This window comes from Protopterus annectens, chromosome 14.part0 (assembly GCF_019279795.1).
Source record: "Protopterus annectens isolate FY-2018-M chromosome 14.part0, PAN1.0, whole genome shotgun sequence".
Taxonomy (NCBI): Eukaryota; Metazoa; Chordata; order Ceratodontiformes; family Protopteridae; genus Protopterus; species Protopterus annectens.
The window spans coordinates 1,156,664,777-1,156,677,922 of record NC_056748.1 but is presented as its reverse complement, the minus strand read 5'-3'; the positions used below and the strand labels follow the sequence as shown (position 1 = coordinate 1,156,677,922).

General features: G+C 40.6%; 1 protein-coding gene across 1 annotated transcript in view; it reads left to right on the top strand.

Moving 5' to 3' along the window:
* The first annotated feature begins 799 nt into the window (after positions 1-799).
* Positions 800-13,146, top strand: part of LOC122789469 (pyroglutamylated RF-amide peptide receptor-like) — a 500,860-nt gene continuing 488,513 nt past the window's right edge. Inside the window, exon 1 of the mRNA XM_044056959.1 lies at positions 800-1,607. Coding sequence (XP_043912894.1) covers positions 1,244-1,607 — 364 coding nt within the window. The 5' untranslated portion in view covers positions 800-1,243. The remainder of the gene's footprint in view (positions 1,608-13,146) is intronic.

Here is a 13,146-nt window from a genome sequence, read left to right as displayed (position 1 = left end):
CCTGTTACAGGAGAACTGCAGGAAATTTTGGAAATGGGGGCAGTCCAATAGTTTACTTCTGTTTTAAAACTCTTATGATAACAATCATAGCAACGAAACTAGAACCGAGATAAATGTGTCAGGATCTGATAGGCGAAAGATATTAAAGTCTGAATTTATCTTGCAATTAAACATAACGGCAAAGCAGGCTGAAGTTGTCATTAGTAAACCAAGAACTTCAGACAGTTCTGCTTTAATCTGTTTGTGCAAGGAAACATCGGAACCAGCACATTAAAGAAGCTTTGACATTAATACTGCATGCCGCGGGTTCGGTTCTCCGCAGGAGTTCCCTGTAATTGAAAAAGGGGCAGCTCAGTTAAGATCAAAGAAGGAAGACTGATGTTCTCCCAGCAGGCACTGATTGGAGCTGTCCCAGTCAAAGGGAATATTTATTACTGGGCAGGGGAGATGTTTCATTCCTGGCAATGAGTAGCTGGGGCCCCTCATTATGCTTGTCTGTGATCATGGAGTCTAACTTTGAACTGCTCACCAGGAATCTCGTACAAGAAAATGTAGTCACTTTAATATGAGTAGCGGAATACCCTGTGCAATGGGATGGCCTTTTTTACAAGTAAATATGCGTTGTATTTTGCATCGAGTGTCTAATGCGACTGTTTCAGCTTAGCATTGGAAAGAATGGAAAGAGGCACTCTGATGGGCTTTTGGAGAATTTTAACTTGCACTCAGCCAGGCACCTTAAGGAATGAATGAAGTACAGGTTGCAAAAGAAAGCGCGAGCCAATTGCACCCGGGGCAAATATATTCATTCCGTTGCCTTATTTTCTTTGTTAAAATAGGAAAGGCAGCATGCAGAGGACCACTGGTGACAACCAAGACATTTAGTTCAATACATCAGTGGAATTGTTCACAATTAGCTAGCAATGCCGTGTAAGTTACCTGCAAGAGACACCTGAACAATCCTGGCAAATCTAAGGTAAAAGTCAAGTCTTTCTACTGCAGAAGTCTCTTAGGTTCTCGGCTGCAGGACATTAACTTGCAGATCAGAGCAGCCGAGTGAAAATCATGCCCCATGACTAATGTGCACACTATAAAATTGTAAAACACGAGATTCTAACTAAAAATGTAATCAGAGATTGCAAGGTGCAGCCAGCTGCAGACTGAATGAAGTGCCCAAGCCGAGATTTCACAGATTACTTTAATTCCAGTCTTTGCTGCCCCGGGGTACTGTGGCACGGTATTGCAGATGTCCGTGAGTGAGAAAGGAGAGATGCGCTCCCTAAACATCACTCCAGACGCACTGAACCAGCTGCTGCAGTCCTTTAACCTCTCCCGCCAAGAATTCATCGAGACTTACAAGTTGCAGCCCTTGGTCTACATCCCCAAACTACCCAGTGCGGCCAAAATCGCGTTCGTGGTGATGTACGTTATTATTTTCATCCTGGCACTGGTAGGTAATAGCTTGGTGATCTACACTGTAGTGAGGAAGAGGACAGCTAGGACGGCCACCAACATCTTCATCTGCTCCTTGGCTGTCAGCGACCTTCTCATCACGTTTTTCTGCATCCCTTTTACTTTGCTCCAGAACATATCTTCTGAGTGGCTGGGGGGTAAGTGCCCATATTTTATGTAAACTGTTATATAAAGCACAACAACAATAATAGCCTTCCATTAAGAAGTGTACAGTTTATAAATTGTCACTAAGACTGTTGGAAGCAAATGTCAAGAATAAATGAGGTTGGGAAACTATTTTGTTTTTGGAAAGTTTAAGGACCCTTAATGTGGAAAAGCAAACTAAAATCGAGAAAGAAAGAAGCCGGTGAGCATTACGCAAAACTTAACATTTAAAACTTAACTGTTGCAGCTGTGTGGTTTTTGACTTCGTTTTATTCTTGGATTATATGGTTGCACCTTAGTTAAAAACAAGGCATATTTACCATCCTGCGCTTCCTGGTTGCCAATAAGAACTGGTACCTGTACGTTGTAGGGACTTCTGTCAAACATTTGCATTCATATGCCCACAGGTATCCACAAGTATTCTTTGCATCTGAATTAATAAATCCATTATTTTAATGACTCCGAAAAAGTAAGTAAGTGTGTGTGTGTGTGTGTGTGTGTGTGTGTGTGTGTGTCGCCCTTTAACTTGGAGTCACATCTCTTATTTTCATTTTATAATAATGCATTGGTGTTAAAAGGCATTCTTGGTGAGTACTTGGGCTGACGTGCAGCATTTGATTGCTTTTTATTCCTTTTGGCCACTATCCTACGGCTTGTGGAATGAATCCTGCTGAATGCATTCCACTATTAAATGAATAAGCAAACGTGTGCCACAGCTCTCATAATATGGAAAACCTAAATGCCTTATAGAATAATTAGGAGCTTTGCCCTATCTGGAGTGTTATGCCATACATGCAGAGCAGACCCATGTGATGGATTATTCTTTACATTTATTTTTCAGACGTAAAACCAACGCATTCTAGGTTTGCCACCTTTTCAAATACCCAAATTGGGACATTGTTGGTACAAACGTCAAATTTTCCAGGACAAAACATACCCACGGTCAGTACAAAGGATAGAACTTCAGTTTTTTGAATAAATAAAAGTTTATTCGTGTAAGATTTTAGTTGATTCTGTTTCTTATAACATGTAGGTGTTTCAGCTACAGAATAGCCACTTTATGCAACTACATAAAATATAGGAAATATGTTTGTCCTGAAATCTCAGGACATTTGCCATTTTTTCAATTTCTTTGCAGGACACAACTGCCCAAAGAGGGACTGTCCCTTGCAAAGTGGGACGGGTGGTAACCCTAAACGCATCTTCAGAAACCTGGTTGGGTTACGCTCAAAACCCTTCCTTATGTCGTCACCAGTGCACACAGGTCTTGTGTCGTCAGCAGTAGACGTAGGCATACTACCAAACTGTCTGATGAAAATTAAATAATTAAAATACCTGCTGCTCATCACTCACTAATAATCTTTAGTAAAAATTTAGTAAAAAAAATCTTTAAATAAAAAAATATATATATATTTTAGCACTGTCTTACACTACCACTAAAATACGTAGTTTTTTTTCTTTGCTGGGTATTGTTAAAAAGCCTTCTGCAGCCATACGCTTACTGGTCAGATTTGTGCTGTTCAGCCATGTACAGTTAAAAAGCGATGTTTTCATTTAAGAATTTTTTTTTTTGTGAACGTACAGTGAAAATTTAATGACCTGACACTTGTGGAAGACATAAAACTAGAAACTAGAATTACGGTGTTCCATACAGAGGTCAAATGGGCAAAATGCGGAACACATAGTAATGGCTTACTAACAACTTCAACTAGGAAGGTCACAGGGCGGTTAAAATAAGCTGGTTTTACTTATAAAGACGATCTTTTAATGAATTAATCTTATTCAATTCTAATTATCATGGATTTCACTTAAACATTTCTAAAACACTGAATGTGTGACAGACCCTTTCAGTGTGGAACTTCGAGGAACATGCATTTTTTAAGACCCCCAAATGAGGTACGTTCCTCATAATGTGGTACACCCGAGAAGTATGTTCCTGGCAAATCACTGAGGAATGAAGTCACTAAATAAAGAATGACATTTGAGTTTCTGACTTCTAATCCTTCAGAAAATGCTTGCTAATGCAAAAACTGTAGCCACTTTCTAAGTATGTCATCATCATCTTCTTTTGGCTGTTCCCGTTAGGGGTCGCCACAGCGGATCACCTGTTTCAATTTCTTCCTATCCTCTGCATCATGTTCTTTCACACCAACCAACTGCATGTCCTCTCTCACCACATCCATAAACCTCATCTTAGGACTTCCTCTTTTCCTGTTACTTGGTAGCTTCATCCTTAACATCTTTTTCCCAATATACTCAGCATCCCTCCTCAGTGCATGCCCAAACTAACGTAATCTTGCCTCTCTGGCTTTGTCTCCAAACCTTCCAACCTGGGCTGACCCTCTAACATACTTATTCCTAATCCTGTCCACCTTCGTCACACCCAGTGCAAATCTTAACATCTTTAACTCTGCCACATCCAGCTCAAACTCCTGCCTTTTTGTCAATGCCACAGTCTCCAACCCATATAACATAGCTGGTCTCACTACCCTCTTGTAGACCTTCCCTTTCACTCTTACCGGTACTCGTCTGTCACAAATCACTCCTGACACTCTTCTCCACCCACTCCAGCCTACCTGTACCCTCTTCTTCACCTCTCTTCCACACTCATCATTACTCTGAACTATTGATCCCAAGTATTTAAACTCATCCACCTTTGCCACCTCTACTCCCTGCATCCTTACCATTCCTCTATCCTCCCTCTCATTCACACACATATATTCTGTCTTAGTCCTGCTGACCTTCATTCCTCTTCTCTCTAGAGCATATCTCCACCTCTCCAGGGTCTCCTCCACCTGTTTCCTACTCTCACTACAGATCACAATGTCATCTGCAAACATCATAGTCCACGGGGACTCCTGTCTGATCTCGTCTGTCAACCTATCCATAACCATTGTAAATAAGAAAGGGCTCAGAGCTGATCCTTGATGTAATCCCACCTCCACCATAAATGCATCTGTCACTCCAACCGCAGACCTTACCGCTGTCACACTACCTTCGTACATATCCTGTACCACTCTTAAATACTTCTCTGACACTCCCGACTTCCTTATTCAATACCACAACTCCTCTTTAGGCACCCTTCCATATGCTTTCTCTAAGTCTACAAAAACACAATGCAACTCCTTCTGACCTTCTCTGTACTTCTCCATCAACAATCTCAGAGCAAACATTGCATCTGTAGTGCTTTTTCCCGGCATGAAACCATACTGCTGATCATTAATCATCACATACCTTCTAACCTAGCTTCCACTACTCTTTCCCATAACTTCATGCTGTGACTGATCAGTTTAATCCCTCTGTAGTTACTACAGCTCTGCACATCACCCTTATTCTTAAAAATCAGTACCAAAACACTTTTTCTCCATTCCTCAGGCATCCTCTCACTTTCCAAGATTTCATTAAACAATCTGGTTAAAAACTCCACTGCCATTTCACCTAAACACCTCCATGCTTCCACAGGTATGTCATCTGGACCAACAGCATTTCCGTTATTCATCCTCTTCATAGCCATCCTTACTTCCTCCTTGCTAATCCATTGCACTTCATGATTCACTATTCCCACATCATCCAACCTTCTCTCCCTCAGTTTTTAAACTCTGTCCCTATTTTTGGACCTTTGCCTACGTTCATTATTTTAGGCTTTGTCCAGATTTCTTTTAAGAACTTAAGAGGTATGTACCGACAAAACCAGTTATCCTGAATATTTTAAATTTCCCATAAGATAAGATGAGTAGAATTATCCAGAAATTCAGGGAATAAGGAAATATGAATATGTATGTATATATATATATATATATATATATATATATATATATAGAGAGAGAGAGAGGGTTAGGGAGGGAGGTGTGTGTGCATTTGTAATGCTGATTGGCAGCGTGGCTTTCTACTATTGCACAAACATATCAGTTGTCACTGCAGGGCTCCAGTGGTTTATACATTGAGACAGTTTTGATAATGCAGTAAATGCCTTTTGCACAGACTAGTACCTTGCTAGAAAGGTTCTGCACAAGCATTTTGAATATGCATGGTATTTTACTATACTCCATGACTGCCTTAGTTTACCTTGAGAATCTTCAGCATGACCCTATGCCTACAGTCAGTAGTAGTTTAGCATGAAATAATGTTATGAAACCCAGAAACAGGTCCTCAGCTGTTGCTGTCTTTTGTAAGATTATGTTAATAAAATGCAAATAATGTACTACGTAACTTAATTGGGTTGTTCATTTTTCGACCCAATACACCTTACAGTGGTTTGGCATCAGATATTGCCATATAAAGCACAGTAATATGTTGTATTTATTGCAGTACAGACCACAGTAATAATTTGTGTGTGTGTATATATATATATATATATATATATATATATATATATATATATATATAAATGCCTTCTGCTTATATGTTGCATATATATATATATATATATATATATATATATATATATAAATGCCTTCTGCTTATATGTTGCATTGTGTTACTGATGGTTATGATACTAAAAAGAATGCAATAAAGAACAATACTAAACTATATTTAGTGCAGTATAAAGAATGGAAAGAAAATACATTGCATTTTACTGGTTCTCTACTGCCAATGTGAACACTTAAGTCCCAATCCTTTTCAAAAAATTCATAGCAGATTTCCAAATGAAGTTTTGCATGAAATAGGGAGGTCCTGCACAGCTCTCATACATAAAGCTTTGTTGTTCTCACATTACTAAATATAATACATTTGAAGGATGATGTACTTGGGGGAAAAGGTTAACTTCCCCCATGCATTGACTGCATAATATTCATACTAATGATGGTTGCACTTTTTTATTGTCCAATTTCAAACTTTTAACTTTTTTCCTCCTTTTTCCCATGATCAAATAGCTTCCCTCCTGTTCACCCTTGTGACCCATTTGCTTCATAAAAGGAAACTGCTATGCTTTTTATTCATGGACGTATGGGTGATGGGTGATTATCGAGTGGCAGGAATGGTGTAATCATCCAGTGGGCATCATGTTTTTTTTTTTTCTGCTTAGCCCTATCGTTGGCCCTCTACAAGTGCCAGCTGTGGTCCAAGGGTTTTTCAAGTAGTAGACATCTCCATTTATACATTTATTTTATATCTTGCTTATAACATTACCGCATCCCTATTTTATATGTACTAAATCCATGGTCACACAACAAATAGTAGATTCCAAAAAGCAGAATACCACTCGGGTACGGCAAAGTGCAAGGCCAAAATGCAAACTTCAAAAAGATAAGCAGCCAGCACACTATGTCAGCAAATATTCAGTTTATTGTAAGAGCCACAGGCCAGTTTTGTCAGAACTTTGCCTTCTTCAGTGTGTAAATATAAAAAAAATCACATGTTTAAATAGCAAATTCAATTACCTATGCTCCGCCTCCACTTGAATAAATTATAAAACATCATTAAGTCTGGGAGAAAATAGTGCCCCTAATCTAATAATCCAAGCACATTCTTTATTGTTCAATATCTCATGCCATCTCCAGATTTATTTTGTTTATGAAAACAGATTCCATCTGTTGCAGTAAAACAGAACCTAGCAGGATGTTTCTGTGTTTATATAAGGCATTGGAAATACTATGATTTCTAATGTCACTTAGATGTTCAAAGATATAAGTCATGATATTGAAACACAATAAACAATGGAAGGTAAATTATTAGTGGGCTGTCAGTCTTGCGGTCTTTGTTCTTCATGCCATAAGGTTATGAAAACTAAATTTACTTCGTGACACTGCATGTGATTTTGGTATTTATAGTTTCAGCACTTGCAGTTCAGAATGGTTAATTTATTTAGTGAAATGCACTTGTTCTGCTTTTTTTGTTGGCCAAACCTCAGGACAATTTAAAGCTGGTATCTTTGAAAATCTAAGTGACATCACATGGTTAAATAGCAAATTCAATTAACTATGCTCCGCCTCAATTTGAATAAATTAAAAGACATCATTAAGTCTGGGAGAAAATAGTGCCCTCAGTCTAATAATCCAAGCACATTCTTTATTGTTCAATATCTCATACCATCTAAATTTATTTTGTTTAAGAAACAGATTCCATCTGTTGCAGTAAAACAGAACCTACCATTAAGATGTTTGTGTGTTTATACACAGCATTGGAAACACTATGATTGCTGATGTCACTTAGATGTTCAAAAATAAACAAAATAAATCTGGATGGTGTAAGATACTGAACATTAAAGAACGTGCTTGGATTATTAGACTGAGGGCACTATTTTCTCCCAGACATAATCATCATCATCATCTTTCGGCTTTTCCCATTAGGGGTCGCCACAGCGGATCATCTCTTTCCATTTCTTCCTATCCTCTGCATCCTGCTGTGTCACACCAACCGCCTGCATGTCCTCTCTCACCACGTCCATAAACCTTATCTTAGGCCTTCCTCTTTTCCTCTTACCTGGCAGCTCCATCCTTAGCATCTTTTATAATTTATTCAAGTGGAGGCGGAGCAGAGTTAATTGAATTTGCTATTTAAACATGTGATGTTTTATTATATTTACACACTGAAGAATGCAAAGTTCTGCTCAAACTGGTCTGTGCCTGTTACAATACATTGAATATTTGCTGACACAGTGTGCTGGCCAGTTGTCTTTTCGAAGTTCACACAATAGGAAGATGGGCAACATCAATGTGTGTGGAAAGTACTTTTCTGAGATAGTGGATCACAGTGCCAGCAATTACACAAACGGCAGCTGGGCAGCTAGTCAATATATAATACAGGCCTGTAATCCTTTCAGTACCTGTAGCTGGAGCATTGCTACAGTAGTAAGGTGCTATTATTAGATGGAGAAACTTGTTGTTTTATTAAAATATTGAGACGTATAATTATGGGTATGAGCCATGGTCCTCTGTGGCTTTAGAGGCGTTTGTGGAAGCTGCAGTTTCAGGCTGTTTCAACAGAGATTGTGTCAATGCTCTGCATAGAGTTAAGACATAATTTAACATGCATGTTCTGTGGAATAGATAAAGGTAATTGGCTGATTAGCAAGCTGAAAACAAGTGTTACTGAAACATATTTTCTATTGTCTGTACAAGAAACTCTTCATTTTCCAAAAGCATGGACATCTTTCAGTTGTGTAAATGCCACTTGTCATGTAGCACAGGTCTGTGGTGAGTATACACAGCAGTGTATGATCTACGTGTGTGCCATTGCCTGCATACTGCTGAGGGGTAATAATTACCAGTGTGGAGATCATAGTGTTCATGGTGTGTGAAATGGGGGATGGCAAATGACCTGTTTATAAAGTTGAAAACAGTATTATTGCAGTATGTGTTTTGGTGCCTCAATAAGAAGCTACATCTGATTTCCCAGATTTTTACCGACATTAGTATGTCTGCTTCTCAGCTACGTCTGAGCTGCTACTTGTACAGGACAAGCCTAAAAGGAAAAGGCACAGTAGCATCAGAACTACAATTGTATATCTGCCTGCACAGAGTAACTATTTGTAGGTAATAGGTGCAGGTACTGGTGTGTGTGTGTGTGTGTGTGTGTGTGTGTGTGTGTGTGTGTGTGTGTGTGTGTGTGTGTGTGTGTGTGTGTGTGTGTGTGTCTGCTTTGTGCAATGGGGACAAGAAACAGACCTGATTAAGAAAATGCTACTAGGACACATGAGCACCATTTCTGTAATTGGATGAATATGAATTACGACATGCTATTATGAGTGGATTTTTCCATGACTTTGTGTGTCACAACAAACTGTTGGGGAATCATTCCGTTATGCAGTCTCTTTTACTGTTAACAATACAGACAAGTCTCATACTCTGACACTGTGTGTAATAAGGTATCTTTTGTGGGTGTGTGTTTGTGTGTGTGTGCATGCTGGGAGGAGACACTACTCACTTATTCGGCAGAAAATGTAAACCAGCATTGTACTGTGATACTGTATGGGGGATAGCTACTTCTTGTCCTGCAAGTCAGAAGTGTTTTTTTTTTCCTGTATGAAATGTGTAGATGGTTGCAGAGCCAGTTTATAGTTAGCAATGCATACATTTCATATCTTCTGTATGGGATGACATGCTGTCCCCCTGTCGCAGCATAATGAAGTGCTGCTTTAATTACTGTAACATTTTTACTGGTTGCTGGAAAGATTCCAACTGTGATTGTGGACGGAGAGCAATGTGAAATGTAAGTAATGCACTTGTTTGTGTGCGTCTGGGGGGAACTTGCATGTGTGCTAATATTCAATTGATGATGGTAGGCATGTACGGTCATGTGGACCCATGGACAACTGGTTGAAAAACTGGTGGTGGTTAGTAGTACTGTGCTAGTGTGAAAAGGTGGTTAGTAGTACTGTGCTGGTGTGAAAATGGTACAATTAATTACACTGCTTGTTATGATATACCCCAGGGTCATGTGTGGCTAGTTTGTGTGCATCAGCTGTTGTGAAATTTGCATAACTTTATAGTAGTAAGTACTATACGTGGCTCACAAATAAGAACACTTTCCTGGCAACACTAGATAGAAAGTATACCATGGCAACTAAGCAACTCATGTGGTGTAGTGGTAAATTGCTCTGAATTTGGTGTACAGGGTCCTGGGTTCAAGACTTTGCAGGGCCAACTATTTTGTGGGAGGATGGCAGAATGGTTAAGGTGTTTACTTTCGGACACAAGGTGCAGGGTTTGATTCACACATGGGGTAATTGGCTATGTTTAAAATGGCCTACAAGGGCAGTTAGCCTAGTATGAACAATACATTTCTGGCAGGAGATCTAAAGCATAAGCATAATTCATTATATCCAAACATCACCATGTGAGTCCTGCTACAAAGCCTTGCAATACACAATTTAGTATGGACATTATCAGCACCGTCTTTTGGTTTACAGTATGATGCACGCGGTGCAGGTCCCATGGATTTTTAGTTGTGCGACTAGAGTGTGAAATGCTGCCACTGGGGTTGGCCACATATATGCAAACACTGTGTACCTGTATCCATCAGGGACATCTGGTCTGCATGCTGAAGTAGCAGAGAGAGGATGAAGAACTGCATCTGTAATAGCTATTATTCATCATGCCTGCAGCAGTAGTTTTGCTGATAAAGTGCTAATACACTGACAGACATGTATAGTATATAATGCATGCCTTATCATTGTAGTAGCACTGATATATTTTTTCCACTACATGTCCCACTTGTGCATCAATGGCACAAGGTATGGCACTTCCACGCAACTTGAATGTAGCACAAAGCTGGTATAAACATAGCAATGACCTTGTGTTACCCTTTCAATGTGCTGACATGAGCCACAGTGCATGTTTTCAGAGATTTTTGCCACTACCGCCTGCAGATCATCAGCTCCCTCTAGGCCATTTACGTCTTTTGTTCCTTATCATCAGGTGAGGGTTGATGAAGGGCCATCATTTAGGCAGCAATCATGGATGGGTTGAGGTTTGTCTGCCCTACGAACATTAGGGAGGAGGACATGCAAAGGATCAATCATCACTTCCACAAGGTGTAGCCAGCAAACCGCTCTGTCCTCCTGTCCTCAAGAATCAAGACTAGATGGTGTTTTACTCATTCTCCACTACAGAAATCACATTGCCACATATGATCAGTGAGTGTCCAGCCTATCACTTTCATCAGGAGAGGTGAGCAGATTATTCCCTCCCTTCTTATCTCCTCTATTGCTGGGAACACTGATCAAACCTTAGTCTCCTTGACTGAGTAAAGGGCTTCATCCCTGTGTGCCATAGAGCCAAGCTTAAATAAATGGATGTTTAACACACAGTGAATCCAAGGTCACTGATGAGTTTGCCTTTGCAGAGGAATTGAAGCATGACTCCAGTGATAGCACACACACAGCTCAGAATGTGGTCAATGTGATGAGAAATAAAGATGGGTGCATCTAAAAGTTACCAGGCAATGGCAGCAAGGAGTGCAGTGTCCTAGACATTATCATGTTCCGAAGTGCATAGGTTCATAGGTAAGTACTAGGCTATCGGCCCTCGGGCCTATACAAGCCTAGCCAAATGAGTTCCCTGGCTTTCGCCACCCAAGAGAATTATTTTCCTCTTCCCTTGTCAAGCAGAGCCACAGCAGTGATTCCCATGGTGAATTTCCTATTACCCATCCAACTGCCAAATTTCTCTTAAAGAGGGCTAATGGGGAGCTTTGCTTGACATGAATGGGCAGCCTATTCCAGAGCAGGGGATATCTCTGGGACAGGACTCTATCCCTCCATCATGTTCTGTTTATTGTGGTGGCAAGGTTTAGGTCCCTGGAGAGTGTGGCTTGGAGAGATTGATATTTCTTTAAGTGTAGCATGTCCATCAGGTCTGGGTTAGACATGGCTTTGTATGTTAGGCAGAGGTTGCCTCGGAGTAGGCGATATGCAATGGAGTAGAGATGGAGTTTTTTGAGACGGATAGCATATGGCATCTGTTTGAGGCTGGTAATCGTCTTAGTGAGGTATTTCTGTAGCCTTTCCAGCTATTGCAGATGTCTTGCAAGGTACATGCCAAATGGGACATTGTACTCTATGATGGGTCTAATAAGGGATGAGTAGAAAGGAATGATGACCTCTCTTTTTCTGGAGGAGAACCCCTTTGTGGGGAGGTGTGCCACATAGAAGGATTTCCTGACTACTGTGGTGATGTGATTATCAAAGGAGAGACTACTATCCACATGTGTCCCAAGGTCTCTTATCACCCTTTTGCTGTTTTGTAGACTACTGCCTTTGTGGAAGTTCATGGGTATGGTATTTTTCCCAAAGGGGATGACAGTGCACTTCTTGGCATTAAGCTTTAGGCCTTGGCATTGACACCAAGCATCAGTCTCAGTGAGGCCTCTTTGTAGAATGTCCACATCCTTAGGTGAATCGATTATGGCTCCTCATTTGCAGTCATCTGCGAATTTCATTAGCCAGAGACCAGCTATATTTGCCTGGACTTCAGAGAAGTAGATACCGAACAGGAGGGGACTCAGGACCGAACCCTGTGGTACTCTGCTTTTCAGTGGTCTGAAGTCAGGTATGGAGTCTGCTACTTTCACTGTGTGGGTTCTGTCACTGAGCCAGTTGGTCACCCATCTTGTGACATAGGGATTTATGCTTGGTCCAGTGAGTTTATCTATAATACCAGAGTGAGGGATGGTGTCAAAAGCCTTGGCGAGGTCAAGATGTGTGCACCACCTTACACACATAAACACTTGCCACAGATGAGATTCAAACCCATAGCTGTGTAGTTACTGCCACTACATTGTTCCTCATTTATGGCATGCACTGCATACCCTCGTCTATGGCTCTGGTGGCTGCTTTGAAGAAGTCAGTCCGGTTTAGGAGGTATTATCTAGCTTTTACAAACCCAAACTTAGTGGGGTCCAGAGTTTGGAGGTTACCTCTGTCTTTGTTTATAAGCTCCAGGATGATGCGTTCCATGGCCTTGCAGACCAGGCTCATCAGGCTAATGAGGCAGTAGTTCCTGGGGTCTGTGGTGGCACCCTCTTTGTGGAGTGGGATAGCTGTGACTGTGTGCCACTCCTTAGGCACAAAGCCTAAAGTGAAGCTATGGT